Genomic DNA, 24,062 nt, shown 5'->3' on the forward strand with positions numbered 1-24,062 from the left:
TCTGGGCTGTCCGTGCTCAGAGGCCCGTTGGATTTTCCTTAGACGTTTAATTTATTTTATAATTTTTATTTTATACATTTCCCGCCTAAGCATGAGTTACTTTACATCACATATTACATTGGGATCCCCCAAATTCCTGCCCGAAATTCCAGCCTCAAATTCCCGGAGTCGCACATTCCTGGGGGAAACTGAGGCACAAAGCCCCACCTTCATCCTGGGATCCCTCAAATCCCTGCTGGTTCCTGCAGCATTCCTGGGGAAACTGAGGCACAGCACCCCCAACATCCTGGGATCCCCCAGATTCCCGCCTCAAATTCCTGGAGTCGCACATTCCTGGGGAAACTGAGGCACGAACCCCACCTCATCCTGGGATCCCCCAAGTTCCGGCTCTTTACTGCAGCATTCCAGGGGAAACTGAGGCACAGACCAACCCCCCCCCCCCATCCATCCTGGCATCCTCGAAATTCCCGCTCCGAAATTCCCACCTCGAATTCCCGCTCCTTCCTCAAGCTGCCGCATTCCTGGGGAAACTGAGGCACGAAACGAACACCCGCCTTCATCCTGGGAAGCCTCAAATTCCGGCTTTTTACTGCGGTATTCCAGGGGAAACTGAGGCACCGCCCCCCAACATCCTGGGATCCCCCAAATTCCTTCTCCTTTCTAGAGCTGCCGCATTCCGGGGGGAAACTGAGGCACAAACACCCACCTTCATCCTGGGGTCCCTCAAATTCCGGCTCCTCACTGCAGCGTTCCAGGGGGAAACTGAGGCACAAACCGCCCAACATCCCGGGATCCCCCAAATTCCCACCCTGAAATTCCCGCCTCAAATTCCCGGAGAAACTGAGGCACGAACCCCCCTTCATCCTGGGATCCCCCCAGATTCCCGCTTCTTCCTGCGGCATTCCGGGGGAAACTGAGGCACAGCCCCCCCAATCCTGGGATCCCCCAAATTCCCGTTCGTTCCTGCGATATTCCTGGGGAAACTGAGGCACAGCCCGGTCCAGTCCTGGGATCCCCCAAATTCCCGGGCTGCAACATTCCAGGGGGAAACTGAGGCACAGACCGCCAATCCTGGGGTCGCCCAAATTCCTGGAGCAGCACATTCCCAGGGGAAACTGAGGCACGGCCCGCCGGGTCCCGCCCGATCCGGGTCCGTCATTCCCGGAGAACAATGGGAACCGGGAACCGGGACAGCGGGGCGGGGGCGGGGCGGGGCCGAGACCGCCCCCATCCCGCGGGGACTCGGACCCGGATCGGGACCGGGATCGGGATCGGGACCGGCACCGGGATCGGGATCGGGATCAGGACCGGGACCGGGATCGGGATCGGGAGCTGCACCGGGACCGGGATCGGGACCGGGATCGGGGACCCCCGGCCCGGCCGCGGACCCCGGAGCGGGTACGGGACACTCGGGGGGCTGCGGGATCCGGGAATGGGAGGGAAAATTCCGGGAATGTGCGAGGATCCCGGGAATGTGTGCGGGACACTCGGGAATGGGAGCGGGCCCCGGGAATGGGAACGGGACCCCGGGAATGGGAACGGGACCCGGGAATGGGAACGGGACCCCGGGAATGAGAACGGGACCCGGGAATGGGAACGGGACCCCGGGAATGAGAACGGGACCCGGGAATGGGAGCGGGCCCCGGGAATGGGAACGGGACCCGGGAGTGGGAACGAGACTCCGGGAACGGGAGCGGGACCCCGGGAGTGGGGGCGGGACCCCGGGAATGCGTGCGAGACACTCGGGGGGCTGCGGGACCCCGGGAATGTGGGGGGATCCTGGAAATGCGGGAAGGACCCCGGGAATGGGAACGGGACCCCGGGAATGGGAGTGGGATCCCGGGAATTTGGGGGGACCCCGAGAATGCGTGCGGGAGACTCGGGGGGCTGCGGGATCCAGGAAATGCGGGCGAGGTCCCGGGAATGCAGGAGGGGCCCCGGGAATGCGTGCGGGACACTCGGGGGGTTGCGGGGTCCCGGGAATGCGAGCGAGACCCCGGGATTGGGGGGGACCCCGGGAATGGGAGCGAGGTCCCGGGAGTGCGTGCGGGGATCCGGGAATGTGGGAGAATCCCGGGAATGCAGGGGGGGGGGACCCTGGGATCGGGACGGGACCCCGGGAATGGGAGCGGGACCCCGGAAATATGAGCGGGGCAGTTGGGGGGCTGCGGGACCCCCGGAATGGGAACGGGACCCCGGGAGTGCGGGGGGATCCCGGTATCGGAGCGGGACCCCGGGAATAAGGGGGAAATCCGGGAATGTGGGGGGACGCCGGGAATGCGGGGGGGATCCCGGGAATGGGAACGGGACCCCGGGAATGAGAACGGGAGAACCCCGGGATCGGAACGGGACCCCGGGAATGGGAACGGGACTCTGGGAATGTGGGGGGACCCCAGGAACGGGACCCCGGGAATGGGAACGGGACCCCGGGAATGCGGGGGGATCCCGGGATCGGGACGGGACCCCGGGAATGGGAACGGGACTCTGGGAATGTGGGGGGATCCCAGGAACGGGACCCCGGGAATGGGAACGGGACCCGGGGAATGCGGGGGGATCCCAGGAACGGGACCCCGGGAATGCGGGGGGATCCCGGGATCGGAGCGGGACCCCGGGAATGGGAACGGGACCCGGGGAATGCGGGGGGATCCCAGGAACGGGACCCCGGGAATGGGAACGGGACCCCGGGAATGCGGGGGGATCCCAGGAACGGGACCCCGGGAATGCGGGGGGATCCCGGGATCGGAGCGGGACCCCGGGAATGGGAACGGGACCCCGGGAATGTGGGGGGATCCCAGGAACGAGAGCCCGGGAGTGCGGGGAGGGATGCCGGGATTGGGCCGGGCCGGGCCGGTCCCTCCCGGGTCGCGCTCCGCGGGGGCCATGTCGCGACATGTGGGGCCTTGTCCGGACACGTCAGAACACGTCGGGCCGGGTTTTCCCCGCGTTTTGCGGGACGCGCCTTCTCCCGGGGGCTCCTTTTCCCTTCCCGCATCCCGGGGGTCGCTGCCCCCATTTTGGGGGGTCCCAGCCGCGCTTTTGGGGGGGGGGAGGGGAAATTTGGGGTGTAGCGGGATGGGGGAGGGGCGGCCGTGCCGGGGGGGAGGGGCATTCCCGGTTCTGCTGATTTATTAAAAATATCGATATCGATCCCGTACCGATATCCAACTGTCAGGGACAAAAACTCGCACAGTTTAGAGTTAGAAAATACAGGTTTATTGTGGGATCGCTCCCAAATTCACACCGCAATTTACAGGCGATCGATCACAGAGCCCTTATTTTATCCATAATTGGGTATTGAACACCCAAAATACAAATATTCAGCACTTTGGTAATTAGTTCAAAAGTCCTTAAGCATGATAATTAGTTCAAAAGTCGTTAAGCATGCGCAGTTTGTTCCTCGAAATGGGTCCGTGGTCCCTTCCATGGGGAGGGGTCCCAAAATGAGGAAGTAAATGAAGTTTTCCTCCTTCTGACCTTTTCAATGCAAACACGACAAATTAACCCTTTGTAGAACTCCCACTCCCGTCTTCAATTGGTGTCAGAACAGAGGAATTTGTCTTATGTTCCTACAATTGTCCCATATTTATCAATTTCTATTCATCGATTTCTACTTTTCCATTCCTATTTATCCGTTTCTATTTATCAGTCAAAAGCTATTTATCAGTTTCTTCATTCTTCATTATAAACTCAGCTAACCCAATGATGCCGGATTTTGCCCCAAAAGGCGAGAATAACTGCCTAAGAGACTCAGCTTAAGTCAAATAAGCAGGAGGTATTTTATTGCAACGCGTCGGGGAAATCACAAAATGGATTTCTGAGTTTCCCGTAACAAAGGCAGGCCTTTTATACAGTTTTGGATATAGGATTACATCAGATCATATACATAATCGTATCTTTGCATGAATATTCATAGGGGGCGTGGTGTAGGCGGAGCGTGGGCGGGGGCGCCTCTTTTGAGGATCATCTTGGTGGTCGTTCCGGTCGCCTTCATCATGGCCTGGGGTCTCCTGATGAGTCTTCCTCCTTGAACCTTTGAACCCCTTTCCTAATTTGGCCAATTCCCCGTGTGCTTGGCTTGGTCCCCATGGCTTGGCGAGGCTCTTAGGGTCAGTTTGACATTGTTGGCTCTGAACATGCTCAGCCCATCAGTTCCCCCATCCCTATCTCTCTTCCCTGTCATTGTGTTCCGTGCTTTAGCCGATTTATTGCTCTGTGTGTTTCCTAAATGCTATGCTTTCTTCAAATGCCTCACATTCTATGTTTTAACTCATTATTTCTTGAAGGCTATCTGTTTTGGGGCTTCACCAACATGGTGCTAACAGACAATCAATTATTAGTTAACTACTCTTAAGTTCATCAAGGCCTGCCTATTTATTTTAATTAACTCCAGCAAAGCTGATCTCTAACTAAAATCTTCTCTAAAAATCTCCGAATTCATTAAAGTTTGTGTCTCTCTGAATTCACTACAGTTTCTGTTTCTCTGACTTCATTACAGTTTCTGTTTCTCTGACTTCATTAATTTGTGTTTCTCTGAATTCACTGAAGTTTGTGTCTCTCTGAATTCATTAAATTTTATGTCTCTCTGAATTCGCTAAAGTTTGTGTCTCTGAATTCCTTAAAGTTTGTCTCTCAATGAATTCACTAAAGTTTGTGTCTCTCTGAATTTATTACAGTTTGTGTCTCTCTGACTTCATTAGTTTGTGTCTCTGAATTCACTAAAATTTGTGTCTCTAGATTCATTACAGTTTGTGTCTCTCTGAATTCACTAAAATTTGTCTCTAGATTCATTACAGTTTGTGTCTCTCTGAATTCACTACAGTTTCTGTTTCTCTGACTTCATTAATTTGTCTCTCTCTGAATTCACTAAAATTTGTGTCTCTAGATTCATTACAGTTTGTCTCTCTCTGAATTCACTAAAATTTGTGTCTCTAGATTCATTACAGTTTGTCTCTCTCTGAATTCACTAAAATTTGTGTCTCTAGATTCATTACAGTTTGTCTCTCTCTGAATTCACTAAAATTTGTGTCCCGCTGTTCCCGCAGCTCCGACGTTCCCTGGGATCGGGAATCGCGGCCGGGAATCACCGGAGCGGGCCCGGGCTCGGGCGGTGACCTCGGTGGCCCCGGAAAGAGCGCGCACCTTCCTCCTCATCCTCATCCTCCTCCTCCTCGTGCCCGACTTCCTCTTCCTCCCCCGGGCTCGGAACCGTCGGGCGGCGGCGGCTGCGACACCGCGGGGACATCGCGGCGCTCACGGCATTCCTGGGACAATCGTGGGACTGAGAAAATTCCTGGGACACTCTTGGGACTGAGAAAATTCCCGGGACACCCCCGGGACATCTCCGGAACTGCCGGAATTCCCGGGACACTCTTGGGACAGAGAAAATTCCCTGGACACCTTTGGGACACTCTTGGGACTGAGAAAATCCCTGGGACACCCTCGGGACATCCGCGGGACATCTCCGGAACATCCTCGGGACTGCCGGAATTCCCGTGCCGCTTTTGGAATTTCCAGGACACTTCTGGGACTCTGAAAATTTCCTGGACACCCCTTGGGACTCAAAAAAAAATTCTTGGGACACCCTTGGAACGCTCTTGATACTGAGGACATTCCTGGGACGCCCCCGGGACTGCCGGAATTCCCGGGCCACGTTTGGCACTGCCCGCAGCCCCGGCGAGGAGAGGAGGCGCCGTTCCCGTCCCGCTCTCCGGGGCCATGTTCCGCTTCCTGCCCCGCTGGAGGAGGAGGCGCCCCGAGGATGCCCCCGGGGCCGCGGATCGCGGAGCTCTCCCGGAGGAGTTTTCCCCCCAGTCCCGGCACCGGCAGCCCGGGCAGGGCTGGGCCTGCCTGTGGAGGCACACCGGGACGCGGCATTGCCCGGGAGCCGGGCACACCGGGACGGGGCATTCCCCAGGAACCGGGCACACCGGGACGGGGCATTCCCCAGGAACCGGGCACACCGGGACGGGGCATTCCCCAGGAACCGGGCACACCGGGACGCGGCATTGCCCGGGAGCCGGGCACACCGGGACGCGGCATTGCCCGGGAGCCGGGCACACCGGGACGCGGCATTGCCCGGGAGCCGGGCACACCGGGAGAGACGCCGGGATACCGGGAGAGGCGGGAGCCGGGCCCGGGTGTGCGCAGGTGAACGGGAAAGGGCCGGGGAGCGGCGGAGCCCGGCAGGAGCAGCCGCAGGTGGGGAACAGCCCCAGAGGGACCCAAGCCCTCGGGAAGGACTTTGGGGACAAGCCGGGTGTCCCACGCCAGGCCAGCAACGGGAATGAGCCCAGGGAAGGGACGGATCGGCCTCGGCGTCGGGCCCCGCTCCCACCGCGGGCTGGGAACAGGGAGGATGAGGAGGGAGAGCCCAGCGGCAATTCCCGGAGCCAGGAGAGGGACACGAACAAGGACAGTGCCACCCACAACGGGAATGAGCCCAGGGAAGGGACGGATCGGCCTCGGCGTCGGGCCCCGCTCCCACCCCGGGCTGGGAGCAGGGAGGATGAGGAGGGAGAGCCCGGCAGCAATTCCCGGAGCCGGGACAAGGACAGTGGCACTGCCCTCCAGAACGGGAATGTGCCAGGGGAAGGGATGGATCAGCCCGCGTGCGTTCCCTCGGTCTGGACTGCCAAAAGGGAGGATGAGGAGGGAGAGCCCGGCAGCAATTCCCGGAGCCGGGGGACGGTCACTGCCGCTGCCACCACCCCCGGAAGGGACAGACGGACGGAAGCTCTGTCGGGAGCGGAGCGCAGGGAGTGGCTCTGGCAGAGGCTGCTCCAGCTGGGAGAGGACATGGCGAACTGGGAAGGGAAGCCCACGGCGGAGCTGGCGGCCGGGCTGGCGCGGCGCATCGCGGAGACGCCCCTCTGCAGCTACCCCGAGGGGCCGGGGGGCACCCGCAGCGCCCGGCGGGAGCGGAGCTCCGGAGCCAGCCCGGACCCCGACATTCCCAGCGGGATTTATGGAAGCCTCCTCAGAATGCTGAGAGCCAGCGGGAGCGCCGAGAGCGCAGAGGAGGACCCGGGCTCCGGCTCAAGCTCAGGCTCAGGCTCAGGCTTAGACTCAGGCTCAAGCTCGGGCTCGAGCTCAAGCTTGGGCTGGGAACAGGGCTCTGGAGCCAACCCAGATCACGACATTTCCAGTGGGCGTTACAGGAACCTCCTCAGAATGCGGGGGGCGAGTGGGAGCACTGAGAGCGCGGAGGAGGACTCAGGCTGGGAGCAGAGCTCTGGAGCCAGCCCAGACTGCGACATTCCATGTGGAAATTGCTTCATCGGAATGCTGAGGGCCAGCGGGAACGCCGAGAGCTCGGAGGAGGACTCTGGCTTGGAGCAGGATCAGGATCAGGATCAGGCCGCCATGAACGGCATGCAGGCTCCCAGCCGCCTGGAGCTGAGGTTCCCGGAGGTGTGGGCGCGCTCCCGGCTGGACTGCGGGCGCGTGGCCGAGGAGGTGCAGCTGGACGGGGCCCCGGTGCCCTTCCAGCAGCAGCGCCCGCTGCGCCCGGACGAGGAGGAGCAGATGGCGGAGCTGCTGAAGGAGTACCAGGACCAGGAAATCGTGGTGAAGGGCACCTCTGAATCCAACAATCCCTTGATTCTCTACCAAAAACCGCATGGGCGCGGCGTCCGCCTCAGCCTGGACTGCCGCGCCCTCAACGCCGCCACCCCCGTGGAGCCCCAGGAGCGGCTGGACCGGGACAGGCTCCTGACCTCCATCAACCCCCGCAGCCGCTTCTTCTCCGTGCTGGACCTGTCCAACGCCTGCCTCGCCATCCCGCTGGCCTCCAGCTGCTGGCACCGCTTCGCCTTCACCTTCGGGGACCAGCAGTTCCTGTTCACGCGGCTGCCGCCGACGTTCCGCGGCACCGCCTCCATCCTGCACCGCCGCGTGGCCGCCATGCTGAGCCAGCTGAGCCCCGACACCGCCCGCGGCGTCTTCCACTACTCCGACGACATCCTCATCACCGCCAAGCGCCGGCGGCAGCTGCGGTTCCGCACCCGCCGCGTGCTGCAGCTGATCCAGAGCACCGGCTTCAAAGTGAACCGCGAGAAGACGCAGCTGGTGCAGCCCGAGGTGAATTTCCTGGGCCTGACCCTGAGCGCCGCGGGGCGCCGCGTGCTCCACGAGAGGCTGAACCAGATCTGCCAGCACTGCGACGCTCCCGAGCCCTGGCATCCCGACCGGCTCCGCTCCGTCCTCGGCGAGTTCAACGATCTGAAGGAATTCATCGCCGACTACTTGGAGCTGGCGATGCCGCTGCAGGCCCTGGCGGTGCCGGAGAAGTGGCAAGGGGAGCGGGAATGGAAGTGGCAGCGGGAATGGCGACAGGGAGGCTGGGAGCAGCTGCAGCGGCTGAAGGAGGCTCTGAAGGCGGCACCCACCCTGCTTTTCCCCAATAAATCCCAGCCCTTCGTGATCCGGCTGTCGGTGCACGAGTGCTCGGTGGGAGCCGTGCTGCTGCAGGAGAGGGAGGGAGAGCTGCTCCCGGTGCGGCACTGCTCCCACAGGCTCCGCGGCCAGAGCTGGGCCCCGCAGGACGCCGCGTGCCTGGCGGCCGCCTGGGCTGTTGAGGCCTTCCAGAGCCTCACGGGGCCGGCTCCCATCCTCATCCAGGGCCCCGCCGGGCGTTACCTGCTCCGGGGCAAGCCGCTGCTCGAGGGCTGCACCTGCGACCCCGAGCTCCCGGAGCGATGGAGGCTGCTGGTGACCACCAAGGGCCTGGAGCGGCAGGAATCCCAAACCGCGCCGATCCCGCTGGCCCCGGGGCTGCAGGAACCCCGATTGGTGTCGATCCCGCTGGCCCCGGCGCTCTGGCAGCTGCCTGCCGACATTCCCAAAGCCAACGTCTGGTTCCTGGCCGTGGAGAAGGGATCGTCCGGAAAACAGTCCGTGGCGTTTGCTGCCGTGAACCTGGAGGAGCGGTGGCTGCTGGGGCTGCGGCAGGGCTGCGACAAGGAGGCGGCGTTGCTGGAGGCGCTGCAGGAGCTGCAGGAGCAGCACCGGAGCTGCCACCCGCTGTTCCTCTATTCCAGCTGGCCCTTGCTGGCGCCGAGGCTGAAGCAGCTCGAGCGGAGCTGGCGCTACAGCCAGGGCACGGTGCCTGCAGCGCTGCGCCGGCTCCGCTCCTGCCCGGGAATGCTGCAGGTGCGCCAGGTGGGATGGCACGGCAACGTGGCGCCGGACGAGAGCAGATGGATGCAGGAGGTGAGAGCCAGAGCCAGAGCCATGGCCGAGAACCCCGTGAAGAGCCGGAAGGACTGGGAGCCGTCGGCGTACGAGCGGCAGGAGATCGTGGCGCAGTGCCACCGCCGGTGCCACGACGGCGCGCAGGAAACGCTGCGCCTTGTGCAGCACGTGCGGTCCTGGACGAACGCCCACGAGGACGTGGCGCGCTGGGTGCGGCGCTGCCCCCGGTGCCAGGAGGGGAATCCCGATCCCGACCCCGACCCGGCCCCGCAGCGCGAGCGGGGCCCCTGGTCCCGGCTGTGGCTCAGCCTCTGCACGGGGCTCCTGGAGAGCCCCGAGGGGTTCCGGGCGCTGCTGCTGGTGCAGGACGAGCTCTCGGGCTGGCTCGACGCCTTCCCGCTGCGGGAGCCCGCGCAGCCCGAGGTGCGCCGGGTGCTGCTGCACGAGGTGTTTGGGCGCTTCGGGAGGGTGGGCACGGTGCTGCTGAAGCCCAAACCCGCCTGGCTGTGGCACCTGCTGCGGCGGCCGCCCCTCCTGGGCTGGCACGGGCGCCTGGAGCCCGCGGAGCCGGCGGAGGGAGCGGCACCGGGGGTGGCCAGGGTGGCGCAGGCGCTCGGGAAGGGCTGGGCGGCCGCGCTGCCGCTGATCCGGGCGGGATTCGCGGCCCAGTGGGTGCGGGAGGAGGAGCTGGGAGCGCTGCTCTGCATCCCCGGGCTGCCGCTGGAGGTGCGCTGCAGGAATTCGGATTGGAAGGGGGAGTGCGGTGGGAATGGGAGTGGGAATGGGAATGGGAAGGAGAACGAGCTCTTGTGGCTGAACGCGATGGAGATCCTGGAGGGATACCGGCAAAAGGTGCAGAAAGCGCTCTGGTAGGAGCTGGCATCGGGATCTGGGATTGGGAACCAAGATCGGGGGGCTGGGATTGGGATCAGGATCTGGGAGTTAGGATGGGGATCTGGGAGCTGGGATTGGGATCAGGAACCAAGATCTGGGATTGGGATTGGGATCTGGGAGCTGGGATTGGGATCAGGAACCAAGATCTGGGATTGGGATCGGGATCTGGGAGCAGGGATTGGGATCAGGAAGCAAGATCTGGGATTGGGATCGGGATCTGGGAGTTAGGGTCGGCATCTGGGAGCTGGGATTGGGATCTGGATCCAGGATCAGAATTGGAGAGCTGGGATTGGGATTTGGGATTGGGATCCAAGAGCCAGGATTGGGATCTGGGATTGGGATCGGGAACCAAGATCTGGGAGCTGGGATTGAGAGCAGGATGTGGGAGTTAGGATTGGGAGCTGGGATTGGGATCCAAAGCCAGAACTGAGAGCTGGGATCAGGAGCAAGGATTGGGAGCTGGGACTGAGAGCCAGGATTGGGATCAGGGTCCAGGATTGGGATCCAAAGCCAGGATCAGGAGCTGGGATCAGGATCTGAGATCCAGGATGAGGATCTGTGAGCTGGGATTGGGATTGAGAGCCTGGATTCTGCACTGGGAGCTGGGATTGGGATTTGGGATGTGGGACGCAGGATTAGGAGCCAGGTTTGGGATCAGGAACCAAGATCCAGGAGCTGGGATCAGGGGTGGGAGCTGGGGGATTGAGATTGGGATCTGGGATTGGGATCCAGGATTGGGATCTGGGATCCAGGATTGGGATCTGCGTTCCAGGATTGGGATCTGCGTTCCAGGATTGGGATCTGGGATCCAGGATTGGGATCCAGGATTGGAATCTGGGATCCAGGATTGGGATTTGGGATCTGGGATCCAGGATTGGGATCTGGGATCCAGGATTGGGATCTGGGATCTGGGATCCAGGATTGGGATCTGGGATCCAGGATTGGGATCTGGGATCCAGGATTGGGATCCAGGATTGGGATTTGGGATCTGCGTTCCAGGATTGGGATCTGGGATCCAGGATTGGGATCCAGGATTGGGATCTGGGATCCAGGATTGGGATTTGGGATCTGCGTTCCAGGATTGGGATCTGGGATCCAGGATTGGGATCTGGGATCCAGGATTGGGATGCGCCAGATCCAGGCCCCACTGTGAGGGGCTGGGGGAGGTTGGGCTGTGCTGGGGGATTTAGGTGGGACATGGGCTGGGTTTAGGGCTGGGAGAGCTTTTAGGCTCAGCTGGGAGAGGTTTTAAGCTGGACTTTGAGATATTTCAGGCTCGACAGGGAGAGCTTTTAGGCCTGGTGAAGGTTTTAGGCGGGACTGAGAGGCTTTAAGGTGGGACTGGGCTGTTGGGCAGGGCTGAGCAGAGCTTTAGGCCTGGGAGAGGTTTTAGACAGGACTGGGGCTCTTTTAAGCCAGACTGGGTTGGATTTTAGGTGAGAATTGGAACCTTTTAGAACTGGTGAGGATTTAAGTCGGGACTGAAGGACTTTTAGGCCAGGGAGAGATTTTAGGTGGGACTGAGCGAGGTTTTAGGCCAGGGAGAGATTTCAGGCCGGACTAAGCCTGGCTCAACCTCCTGCTCCGCTGGCAGGGACATGTTTTCCCTGGAATGTTTTCTTATGGAATGTTTTCACTGGAGTTTTTCCCATAGAATGTTTTCTTATGGAATGTTTTCACTGGAGTTTTTTCCCTGGGATGTTTCCCCTGGGATATTTTCCCCCTGGGATGTTTTTCCCCTGGGATGTTTTTTATGGAATGTTCTTCCCCCTGGAAGGTTTTCCCCCGGAATGTTTTCCCTCCGTTTCTACCTCTCGTTGCTTTCATTAAAACCGAGTTTGAACTCCAGCCTTGACTTTTCCTCCTTCTCCCGTCCCCGTTCCCGCCGGCTCCGGGCAGGATGGGGTTAAATCCTTGGAGGAGATAAGCGGGAATTCTTCGGGAATTCTCTGGGCAATCTCCACAGCCCCAAGGCCATTCCTCCTCCTCACATTCCAGGGGGAGTTTCTATGGAGTCCACCCCCAGATCCAGGGAATTTTGGGGGCTGAATCTCGATTTGAATTCCAATTAAAATCCCAATTTTAATTCCAACTAAAATCCCAATATGAATTCCAATTAAAGTCCCAATCTGAATCCCAATTAAAATCCCAAACTGAATCCCAATTTTATTTCCAATTCAAATCCCAATTTGAATTTTTCCAGGGGCTTTTCCCGAGGCTCCTTCCAAAGGTTCCGGACCCTCCTTTCCCATTTTTCCCATTTCAGGCTCCCCGAGCCCCTCTGGCCCCTAAAACCCCGGAATTCTGGAAAAACTGGGATGGGAAAAGAGCCCTGAGAGGTCAAAATCCCAGGAATCCCAAACTGGGATCCACCAGCCGGGAAATCCCGGAGCAGGATTTGGGATCAGCTCCAGGGGCTGGGAATTCCCAGGGATGGGGATGATGATGAGGAGGAGGAGGAGGAAGATCCCGGGATCCCCAAAATCCGGGAATGAGCTGAGGACACAGCCCGAGGAGGGCTCTGCTCCCTCAGATTCCTGGGAATTTTTAAATTCCCTGGGTGGGATGGGGGGGCTGAGGAACCTCGGGATGTTCCTGATCCTGTGGGAATCCCAGCCCTGCCCTGGGATCACTGGGATCACCCTGGGATCCAGGCGGGACCCGGCCCCAGATCCAGGGAATGTTCCCAGGATCCCTGATCCAGCCCCAGATCCCTGAATCCCATCCCAGCTCAGAGATCCTGCCCCAAACCCAGGAATCCCATCCCAGACCAGGAATCCCATCCCAGACCAGGAATCCCATCCATAATCAGGAATCCCTTCCCAAACCCAGGAATCCCGTCCCAGACCCCCGTCCCAGGTCCAAGAATCCCATCTCGGACTCAGGAATCCCATCCCAGGTCCAGGAATCCCATCCCAAACCCAGGAATCCCATCCCAGACCAGGAATCCCATCCCAGACCAGGAATCCCATCCCAGACCAGGAATCTCATCCCAAACCCAGGAATCCCATCCCAGATTCCCATCCCAGATCAGGAATCCCATCCCAGATCTCTGTCCCAGATCGGGAATCGGGAATCCCACCCCAAACCCAGGAATCCTATCCCAGATTCCTGATCCAGATCAGGATTCCAATCCCAGATCTCTGTCCCAGATGAGGAATCCCATTCCAAACCCAGGAATCCCATCCCAAACCCAGGAATCTCATCCCAAACCCAGGAATCCCATCCCAAACCCAGGAATCCCATCCCAGATCCCCATCCCAGACCAGAAATCCTATCCCCAACCAGGAATCCCCTCCCAAACCCAGGAATCCCATCCCAGATCCCTGTCTCAGGTCCAGGAATCTCATCCCAGATCCCTGAATCCCATTCCAGTTCAGGAATCCCACCTGAGATCCAGGAATCCCATCCCAGATCCCTGAATCCCATCCCAAACCCAGGAATCCAATCCCAGATCAGGAGTCCCATCCCAGGTCTGTTTCCCACATGAGATCCCCAAATCCAGAGGCCATTCCCAGCATCCCCATTTTCCAATGTCTGCCCCAGACCCATCCCCTATTCCCACTCCAAATTCAGGGATCAGGTCCCTGCCCCAGATCCAGTGATCAGACCCGAAATCCATCCCCCATCCCTGCCCCAAATCCAGGGATCAGATCCCAAACCCATCCCCTATTCCCACTCCAAATCCAGGGATCAGATCCCAAACCCATCCCCTATTCCTGCCGCAAATCCAGGGGTCACATCCCAAATCCAGGGGTCAGATCCCAAACCAATCCTGCCCCCAAATCCAGGGATCAGACCCCAATTCCCGCCCCCAGTCCCAGCCCCGTTCCCGACCCCATCCCCAATTCCCGCCCTCAATCCCAGCCCCCGTTCCCGACCCCATTCCCGATCCCGCCCGCAATCCCAGCCCCCGTTCCCGACCCCATTCCCGATCCCGCCCGCAATCCCAGCCCCGTTCCCGACCCCATTCCCGATCCCGCCCCTTTCCCCTCCCTGGGGGCGGGCTCGGCATCGGCCGCTCCTTTTCCAGCCCCGATCCCAAATCCCGGTTTTTGGTGGCCGCTGTCCAACCCGGCCGGGGCGCGCTCTTCTTGCTCTTCCTGCCTTTCCCACTTTTCCCTTTTTTCCACCTTTTCCACCTTTTCCCTATTTTCTCTCTTTTCCCGCTATTCCCACTTTTCCCCCCTTTTTCAACTTTTCCCGTTATTCCCCCTATTCCCGGTTTTCCCCGCTCTTCCCTTTTCCCCGGTTTTTCCCGTTTTTCCCGGTTTTTCCCGTTTTTCCCCGCTCGCTCCCGCCAGGAATCCCGCGCGCTGCCCCCGGGGCGGTTTCGGGGCCGCGGGGCCGGAGCGGGGGCGCCGCTCCCGGAGCTGCTCCGGGCTCGGAATTCCGGGAATTGGGAGCGCTGAGCCCGGCCCGGGGAACATGAGAGGTGAGCACCCGAAATCCCAACCGGGGGGGATCCCAAAATCTCACTCGGGAATCCCAAAATGCCACCCCGGAATCCCAAAATGCCACTGGAAGGGGATCCCAATATCCCAAATCCCCTCCCCCAAAACTGGAGGGGATCCCAAAACCCCCAGGAGGGAATCCCAAAAACCCACCCAGGAGAATCCCAAAAATCCCACTGGGAGTGGATCCCAAAAACCCACTGGGGGAGAATCCCCAAAATCCCATTGAAGGGGATCCCAAAAACTTACAGGGGGAATCCCAAAATCCCACTTGGGAATCCCAAAATCCCTCTCGGGAATCTGAAAATCTCACCAAAAACCCACCTGGAAGAATCCTAAAATCCCACTCGGGAATCCCAAAAACTCACCCGGGAGAATCCCAAAATCCCACTGGGAGGGGATCCCAAAAACTTACAGGGGGAATCCCAAAATCCCAAGAAAGGGGATCTCAAAACTCCACTGAGAGGGGATCCCAAATACCCACTCACGAATCCCAAAATCCCACCCGGGGAGAATCCCAAAATCCCACCCGGGGAGAATCCCAAAATCCCATTAGAGGGGATGTCAAAAATTTACAGAGGGAGAATCCCAAAATCTCACTCGGGAATCCCAAAATCCCACCCAGGAATCCCAAAACCTAGCTGGGAGAATCCCAAAATCCCACTGGGGGGGGATCTCAAAAACCCACCCGGGGACAATCCCAAAATCCCATTTGGGAATCCTAAAAACCCACCCGGGAGAATCCCAAAAATCCCACTGGGAGGGGATCCCAAAACCACCTGGGGAGAATCCCAAAACCCCACCCAGGGGGGAATCCTAAATTCCCACTGGGGATATCCCAAAAATCCATTGGGGGGAGAGGGGGATGGGATTTGGGCTCCCAGGGATCCCTAGAACAGGATTTGGGATCTCAGGGATCTCTGGAATGGGATCTGGGCTCTCAGGGATCCTTGGGATAGGATTTGGAATAGCAGGGATCCCGGAACGGGATTTGGGATATCAGGGATCCCTGGAATGGGATCTTGGAGCTCAGGGATCCCGGGAACAGGATTTGGGATCTCAGGAACCTGGGATGAGATTTGGGATCTCAGGGATGCCAAGATGGGATTCAGGATCTCAGGGACTCCTGGATAGGATCTGGACTCTCAGGGGTCCCTGGAACGGGATTTGGGACCTCACGGATCCTTGGAGTGGGATTTGAGATCCCAGGGATGCTCAGGATGGGATTTGGGATCGCAGGGATCCGGGATGGGATCTGGGTGGGATTTGGGATCGCAGGGATCAGGGATGGGATCCGGTGTCCCTGACCCCGCTCTCTGTGCCCGCAGAGGCCACGGCAGCTGAGGAGGAGGAGGAAGAGGAGGAGGCGCGGCTGCCCTTCGGCCCCAAAGGGAGAGGTGAGTGGGGTTTGGGGTCAGGTTCAGGGTCGGGGTTTGGGGTTGGGGTTTGGGGTCAGGTTTGGGGTCGGGTTTGGGGTTTGAGGTCAGGTTTGGGGTCAGGGTTTGGGGTTTGGGCTCAGGGTTTGGGGTCAGGTTTTCGGGTTTGGGCTCGGGGTTTGGGGTTTGGGGTCAGGTCGGGGGCTGGGTTAGGGGGTTTGTGGTCGGGTTTGGGGTCAGGATGTGGGGTCGGGTTTCGGGTCTGGGGGTTTGGGGTCGGGTTTGGGGTCAGGGTTTGGGGTCGGGGTTTGGAGTTTGGGGTCAGGTTTGGGATTGGGGTTTGGGGTCAGGTTTGGGGTTTGGGGTCAGGTTTGGGGTCAGGGTTTGGGCTCAGGGTTTGGGGTTTGGGGTCAGGTCTGGGGCCGGGTTAGGGGTTTGTGGTCGGGTTTGGGGTCAGGATATGGGGTCGGGTTTCGGGTCTGGGGTCGGGGTTTGGGGTTTGGGGTCAGGTTCAGGGTCGGGGTTTGGGGTCAGGGCCATTGGGAGAGGCCCATCCCAACGCCGGGATCCCTTCCAGGCCATTCCCGTTCCCAGTCCCGGTCCCGGTGCCGCGGGGATCCCGGGCTGGGCGCTGCCGTGCGGATCCTGTTCGGGATGGCCACGATGATCCTGGTGGCCGTGGCCACGCTGGGAACGCTGGGTGAGCGGGATCGGGAATGGCATCGGGATCGGGATTGGGATCGGGGTGGGGATCACAATCAGGATCCTGTTCGGGATGGCCGGGATGATCCTGGCGGCCGTGGCCACGCCGGGAACGCTGGGTGAGCGGGATCGGGAATGGGATCGGGATCGGGATTGGGATCGGGGTGGGGATCACAATCAGGATCCTGTTCGGGATGGCCGGGATGATCCTGGCGGCCGTGGCCACGCTGGGAACGCTGGGTGAGCGGGATCGGGAATGGGATCGGGATTGGGATCGGGGTGGGGATCACAATCAGGATCCTGTTCGGGATGGCCGGGATGATCCTGGCAGTCGTGACCACGCTGGGAACGCTGGGTGAGCGGGATTGGGAATGGGATTGGGATCTGGATTGGGATCGGGGTGGGGATCACAATCAGGATCCTGTTCGGGATGGCCGCGATGATCCTGGCAGCCGTGACCACGCTGGGAGCGCTGGGTGAGCGGGATTGAGTCAGGAATGGGATTGAGATTGAGGTTGGAATTGGGGTCAGGATTGGGATCAGGATCCTGTTCGGGATGGCCAGGATGATCCTGGTGGCCGTGGCCACACTGGAAACGCTGGGTGAGCGGGATTGGGAACGGGAATGGGATTGGGAATGGGGATGGGATTGGGATTGGGTTTGGGATTGGGATCAGGGTCCTGTTCTGGATGGCCGGGCTGATCCTGGCTGCCGTGGCCATGCTGGGAGCGCTGGGTGAGAGGGATTGGGATCGGGGTCAGGACTGGGTTTGGGATTGGGATCAGGATCAGGATTGGGTTCGGGATTGGGATCAGGATCCTGTTCGGAATGGCCGGGCTGATCCTGGCCGCTGTGGCCACGCTGGGTGAGCAGGATCAGGATCGGGATTGGGAAGGGGATCGGAATTGGGTTTGATGTAGAGATTGGAGTTGGGAATGGGATTGGGGTTGGGATTGCGACTGGGGTCAGGATCATGATCGGGAACATGATTGGGTTGATCCTGGCCGCCATGGCCACGCTGGGAGCGCTGGGTGAGTGGGATTGGGATCAGAATTGGGATTAGGGTCAGGATTGGAGTTGGGATCAGATTCAGGTTGGGATTGGGACTGGGGTTGTGATTGGGAGTGGGGTCATGGTCGGGGTTGGGATAGCAATCAGGATTGGGATTGGGATCAGGGTCAGAGTTGGGGTCGGGATTGCCATCGGGGGTTCCGGGAATACGATCGGGGTGGGACTCCCAGAGCCCCTGGGATCCCTCGGGAATTATCCTGGGATGGGGGGGATTGATCCATGGGCACCGTGGGCATCACCTGGAGGGGAGATCCCAGAGATTCCCAGGCGGATCCCAGGGACGGCAATTCCCAAAGGATCAATCCTGGAGGATGTTGGATTCCAGCAATTCCCAGGGGGATCCCAGGGATCCCACATTCCCGAGGGATGGAATTCCCGAGGGGATTGGACCCCAACCCCTCCCAGGTGATCCCCAGGGATCTCCCATTCCCAAGGGATCAATCCTGGAGGATCTCTGGCAGATCCCAGTCCCGGGAATGCCCATCCCGATCCCGCGGCATTCCCACATTCCCGGGCAGCATTCCGGAGGGTGGATTCCATCTCCGCGGAGATCAGCTCAGCCCAGGCCTCGTGGGAGCGCGGGATCCTCTCCCTGCACCAGCAGCTCCAGGCAAGGGGTGAGATTTCCAGGGATTAATTCCCCTTTTCCCAGAATTCCCCTTTCCCTGGGATTGGGCGAGCTTTTCCAGGGATTCCCCTTCTCCAGGGATTCCCCTTCTCCAGGGATTGGGTGAGCTTTTCCAGGGATTCCCCCTTTTCCATGAATTTCCCCCTTTTCCAGGGATCCCTCCCTTTTCCCAGGATTCCCCCTTTCCCAGGGATCCCTCCCTTTCCCAGGGATTCCCTCTTTCCCAGGGATCCCTCCTTTTCCAGCTCCCCGCTTTTTTTCCCAGGATTTTGGGCAGATCCCGAGGGTGGGGTTGGTGGGTGGGGCTTTGGAGAAGATCTCCCAGTGCCCAGTGCCAGGATCATGGAATCCTGGAATTCCAATGGATTGGGGTGGGATAAGGCTGGAATTGTCCCAGTGCCCAGCTCCAGGATCATGGAATCCTCCAGTTCCCAAGGATTGGGGTGGGAAGGGATTTGGGTGGGATCAAGCTGGAATTTCCACAGTGCCCATCTCTGGGGTGATGGAATCCTGGAATTCTGAAGGATTTGGGTGGGAAGAGATTTGGGATCAGGCTGGAATTTCCCCAGTGCCCATTTCCGGGATCATGGAATCCTGGAATTCCAAAGGATTTGGGATAACAACGGGATAACAATGGGATAACAACAGGATAGCAATGGAATAGCAATGGGATAACAAGAGGGTAATCAGATAACAACGGGATAACAACGGGATAATGGGATAATGATGGGATAACGGTGGGATAAGAACAGAATAACAACAGGATAACAACGCGATAACAATGGGATGGCAACGGGATAATGATGGGATAGCAACGGGATAACAATATGATAACAACGAGATAACAACGGGATAACAGTGGGATAAGAACAGGATAGCAATGGGATAACGATGGGACAACAACGGGATAACAATGGGATAACAATGGGATAACAATGGGATAACAACAGGAAAACAAGGGGATAACAATGGGATAATGACCGGATGGCAAGGGGATAATGAAAAGACAATGGGATAACAATGGGGTAAAGATGGGATAATGGGGATAACGGGATAACGAGGTAATGGGATAACGGGATTGTGGGAAAACGGGATAACAATGGGATAACAACAGGATAAGGGATAACGGGATAATGGGGATAATGACAGGATAACAATGGGATAATAGGGATAACGGGATGGCAGGATAATGGGATAATATGATAATGGGGTAATGGGATAATGGAATAGGGGGATAATGGGATAAGGGGGTAACAGGATAACAACAGGATAACAGTAGGATAACAGGATAATGGCATAAGGGGTAATGGGATAACGGGATAACAACAGGCTAATAACAGCATAACAGGATAATGGGATAACGGGATGGCAGGATAACGGGGTAACAGGATAACAGAAGAGCGGGATAACAGGATAACATCCAGATCCTGTCCCCATCTCAGGCGGGAGAAGAAGCTCTGGGAACAGCTCCGTGTTCTGGGACACGGCGTCGCTGGGCCGGGAGCTCTCGGAGCTGCAGCGGGAGCTCTCAGAGCTGCGGGAGACGCTCCAGGCGCAGGAATTCCAGCTGGATCAAACTGCCCACAGCCAGGCCCGCCTGGCCAGCGCCGGCTCCGACCTCTCCATGGGGCTGGAAATCTGCTCCGGTTCCCTGAGGAGCATCAGCCAGAGCCTGGAGCGGCTGCGGGATTGGGCTGGGGAGTGCCAGGGCGGCACCGCCCGCCTGCGGAATTCCCTGCGGGATCTGGCCTGGCGGGAATCCCAGCTTGGAGCAGCGGTGGAGCTGCTGAATTCCAGCCTGGCGCAGAATTCCTGGCTTCTCCGCGAGCTCCAGGAGAACGCGGACGAGGAGGCGCCGGCGCTGCGGGCGGCGTCGGCCAAAGGGCAGAGCCTGACGCGGCTCCTCGGGACGCTCCGCGCGGATTCATCCCGGAGCGCGGATCAGCTCCGGAGCTTCCAGGCGGGGCTGGGCCCGGCCGTGCGGGAAACCTCCCGGAATTCCGAGGGGCTGCAGGAGCTGGCGGTGCATTTGCTGGCGCTGCAGCTGCGGCTGGACGGGGCCGCGGCGCAGCTGGAGGAGCAGCGGGACGGCGCGCAGGAGCTGCGGCGGCGCCGCGCCCGCGGGCGCCAGCGCGGGCAGGAGCGGCTGCGGGAGCTGCAATCCCGGCTGGAATCGCTGCGGGAGGAGCTGCGGAGCGTCGAGGCCGGCGCGGGCGGCGCGGAGGCGCACGTGCGCGCCATGCTGCGCTTCCTCGAGGCCGCGCGCGATTCCTGCGGGCGGGAGCTGCGCGGGCACGGCCGGGAGCTGCGGGAGATGAGCAGGGACGCGGCGGCGATCCGGGCGGGAACGGAGGAGCTGCGGGAGCGATCCGGGATCCTGGGAATGCGGCTGGAGCTGGGCGTGAGGAACCTGAGCCTGGCCGTGCAGGAGATGAGGGCGGTGGATGCGCGGCACGGGGAGATGCTGCGGAATGCCAGCCAGATCCGAGGTCAGCACGGAGCCGGGGAGGGAATGTGGATTTACCGGGATGGGGCGGGATTGGGGGGTCCTGATCCCCGGGAATGATCCTGGCTGAGGTCTGGGATGGACTGGGATCAGCAGGGAGGTGACTCTTCTTGGGATGGGGTGGGATTTTGGGAATCCTGATCCCAAGGAACGCGGAGAAGAATCCCATCTTTCTGGGATGGGCTGGGATCACCCCATGGGTGCGGGGCTGTCCCAGGGACAGGTGACCCTTCCCTGAATTAGGGCTGGGATTTTGGAAATTCTGATCCCAAATCAGCTGGAAGAGGATCCAAACCCTGAGGTTTGGGATGGCACCGGGATCATCCCGTGGGTTTGGGGCTGTCCTTGTGGGAGGTGACTGTTCTTGGGATGGGGTGGCATTTCAGGAATCCTGATCCCAAGGAATGTGGAGCAAGATCCAAACCCTGAGGTCTGGGATGGGCTGGGATCATCCCATGGGTTTGGGGTTGTCCCTGGGACAGCAGGGAGGTGACTCTTCTTGGGATGGGGTGGCATTTTGGGAATCCTGATCCCAAATCTGCTGGAGGATCCAAACTCGGAGGTCTGGGATGGGCTGGGATCATCCCATGGGTTTTGGGGCTGCCCCAGGTAGAGGTGACCCTTCCCTAGATGAGGGGTGGCATTTCGGGAACCCTGATCCCAAATCTTCTGGAGGAGGATCCACACCCTGAGGTCTGGGATGGCACTGGGATCATCCCATGGGTTTGGGGCTGTCCTAGTGGGAGGTGACTGTTCTTGGGATGGGGTGGCATTTTGGGAACTCTGATCTCAAATCTGCTGGAGGAGGATCCAAACCATCAGGTCTGGGATGGGCTGGGATCATCCTGTGGGTTTGGGGCTGTCCCGGGACAGCAGGGAGGTGACTCTTCTTGGGATGGGGTGGGATTTTTGGGAATCTTGATCCCAAGGAACGTGGAAGAGAGGTCTGAGGTCTGGGATGGCACCGGGATGTGGGGCTGTCCCCGGATGGGGGCACAGGGACAGCAGGGAGGTGACTGTTCTTGGGATGGGGTGGGATTCTGGGAATCCTGATCCCAAAGCAGCTGGAGGAGGATCCAAAGCCCCACTCCGAGGTCTGGGATGGCACCGGGATCATCCCATGCGTGTGGGGCTGTCCCAGGGAGAGGTGACCCTTCCCTGGATGAGGGGTGGGATTTTGGGAATCCTGATCCCAAAGCAGCTGGAGGAGGATCCAAACTAGAAGTTTGGGATGGCACCAGGATCATCCCGTGGATGTGGGGCTGCCCCCTCTGGATGAGCGGTGGGATTTTGGGATTTGGGAATGTCCCCGACTCCCTCCGGTGTCACTCCCCCCCCCAATCCCCTGTGTCCTCCCAGCACGGAACCAGCGGCTCTTCCCAATCCCCCTGGGTCGAATTCCCGGATTTCCCGGGATTGGAGTGTTCCTGCATCCCCCGGATGAAATTTTCATCCATCCCAAATTTCCTGGGACCAGAGCATTCCCTCCGTGGAATTTCTGGTTTTCCTGGGACCAGAGCATTCCCCGGATGAAATTCACAGTTTTCCAGGACCAGGGCATTCCTGGCATGGAATTCCCAGTTTTCCAGGACCGGAGCATTCCTGGGATGGAGTTCCTGGTTTTCCAGGACCAGAGCATTCCCCAGATGAAATTCCTGGTTTTCCCGGGACTGGAGCATTCCCCAGATGGAATTCCCGGTTTTCTGGGACCAGAGCATTACCCGTGTGGAATTCCCAGTTTTTCAGGAGCATTCCCATTGCCGGGATGGCATTCCCAGTTTCCCCAGGACCATTCCCATTCCCTGGATGGAATTTCTGTTTTTCCTGGTATCAGATCATTCCTCGTGTGGAATTCCCGTTTTTCCTGGGATGGAATTCCCAGTTCTCCTGGGATCATTCCCATTCCCCGGATGGAATTCCCATTTCTCCCGGGACCATTCCCATTCCCCGTGTGGAATTCCCGGTTTCCCCAGGATCATTCCCATTCCCCTTGTGGAATTCCCGGTTTTCCCGGGAGCATTCCCATTCCCCAGGCTGGAATTCCCGTTTTTCCCGTGACCATTCCCCATGTAGCATTCCCGGTTTTCCCGTGACCATTCCCTGTGTGAAATTCCCAGTTTCCCCGTGACCATTCCCTGTGTGAAATTCCCGGTTTTCCCGTGACCATTCCCATTCCCCGCGTGCCATTCCCGTTTTTCCCGGACCATTCCCATTCCCGTATCCCCTCTTTGTCGTTCCAGGCGTTCCGGGGCTGCCGGGGCCGCGCGGCCCCGAGGGCGACACCGGGTCCGGGGGCGCTCCGGGAGCTGCGGGCCCCGGGGGCGGCCGCGGGGATTGGGGAGCGCCGGGAGCGCCGGGAGCGCCGCCGGGAGCGCCCGGAGCGCCGGGGCCGCGCGGAGAACCGGGCCCGAGCGGAGCGCCGGGGAGCCCCGGGCCCAAGGGCGCCAAGGGCGGGATGGGCCTGCCCGGAGCCCGCGGGGAACCGGGGACACCGGGCGGGAGCGGAGCCCCGGGAGCCAAGGGGGTACCGGGGACAGAGGGACAGCCCGGAGCCCGCGGGGAGACCGGGACAGCCGGGGAACCGGGGACAGTGGGGGAGCCCGGGGAGAGGGGAGAGCCGGGAATACCGGGATTGCCGGGACCGCCCGGGCCACCGGGACCGCCCGGACCACCGGGACTGCCCGGACCACTGGGACCGCCCGGACCACCGGGACCGCCCGGACCACCGGGACCGCCCGGACCACTGGGACCATGACTGGGGACAGGGACAGCGGGGGAGCCTGGGGAGAGGGGAGAGCCGGGAATACCGGGACTGCCGGGACCGCCCGGGCCACCGGGACCGCCCGGACCACCGGGACCATGACTGGGGACAGGGACAGCGGGACAGGGACAGCGGGAGAGCCGGGGAGACGGGAGCGCCGGGAATACCGGGACTGCCGGGACCGCCCGGGCCACCAGGACCATGACTGGGGACAGGGGGACAGGGACAGCGGGGAAGCCCGGGGAGAGCCGGGAATGCCGGGACTGCCGGGACCATGACAGGGACAGGGGACACCGGGACCATGACTGGGACAGGGACAGGGGGACAGCGGGGGAGCCCGGGGAGAGCCGGGAATACCGGGATTGCCGGGACCGCCCGGACCACCGGGACCACGACTGGGACAGGGACAGCGGGGACAGCGGGGGAGCCCGGGGAGACGGGAGCGCCGGGAATACCGGGATTGCCGGGACCATGACAG

General features: G+C 60.3%; 1 protein-coding gene across 1 annotated transcript; it reads left to right on the forward strand.

Annotated features, from left to right (window-relative positions):
• Window positions 1–1,257: 1,257 nt before the first annotated feature.
• SCARA3 (scavenger receptor class A member 3) lies at window positions 1,258–23,686 on the forward strand. Its single transcript, XM_058801537.1, is given in 10 exon segments — window positions 1,258–1,398; window positions 5,043–10,061; window positions 14,391–14,521; window positions 15,869–15,937; window positions 16,494–16,737; window positions 16,800–16,973; window positions 17,492–17,649; window positions 18,208–18,306; window positions 19,760–20,806; window positions 23,064–23,686. Coding segments are annotated over 9 exon segments (6,891 nt in total). The 5' UTR covers window positions 1,258–1,398; window positions 5,043–5,715.
• Window positions 23,687–24,062: the final 376 nt, after the last annotated feature.

This window comes from Ammospiza caudacuta, chromosome 3 (genome assembly GCF_027887145.1).
Source record: "Ammospiza caudacuta isolate bAmmCau1 chromosome 3, bAmmCau1.pri, whole genome shotgun sequence".
In the NCBI taxonomy this organism is placed as follows: Eukaryota; Metazoa; Chordata; class Aves; order Passeriformes; family Passerellidae; genus Ammospiza; species Ammospiza caudacuta.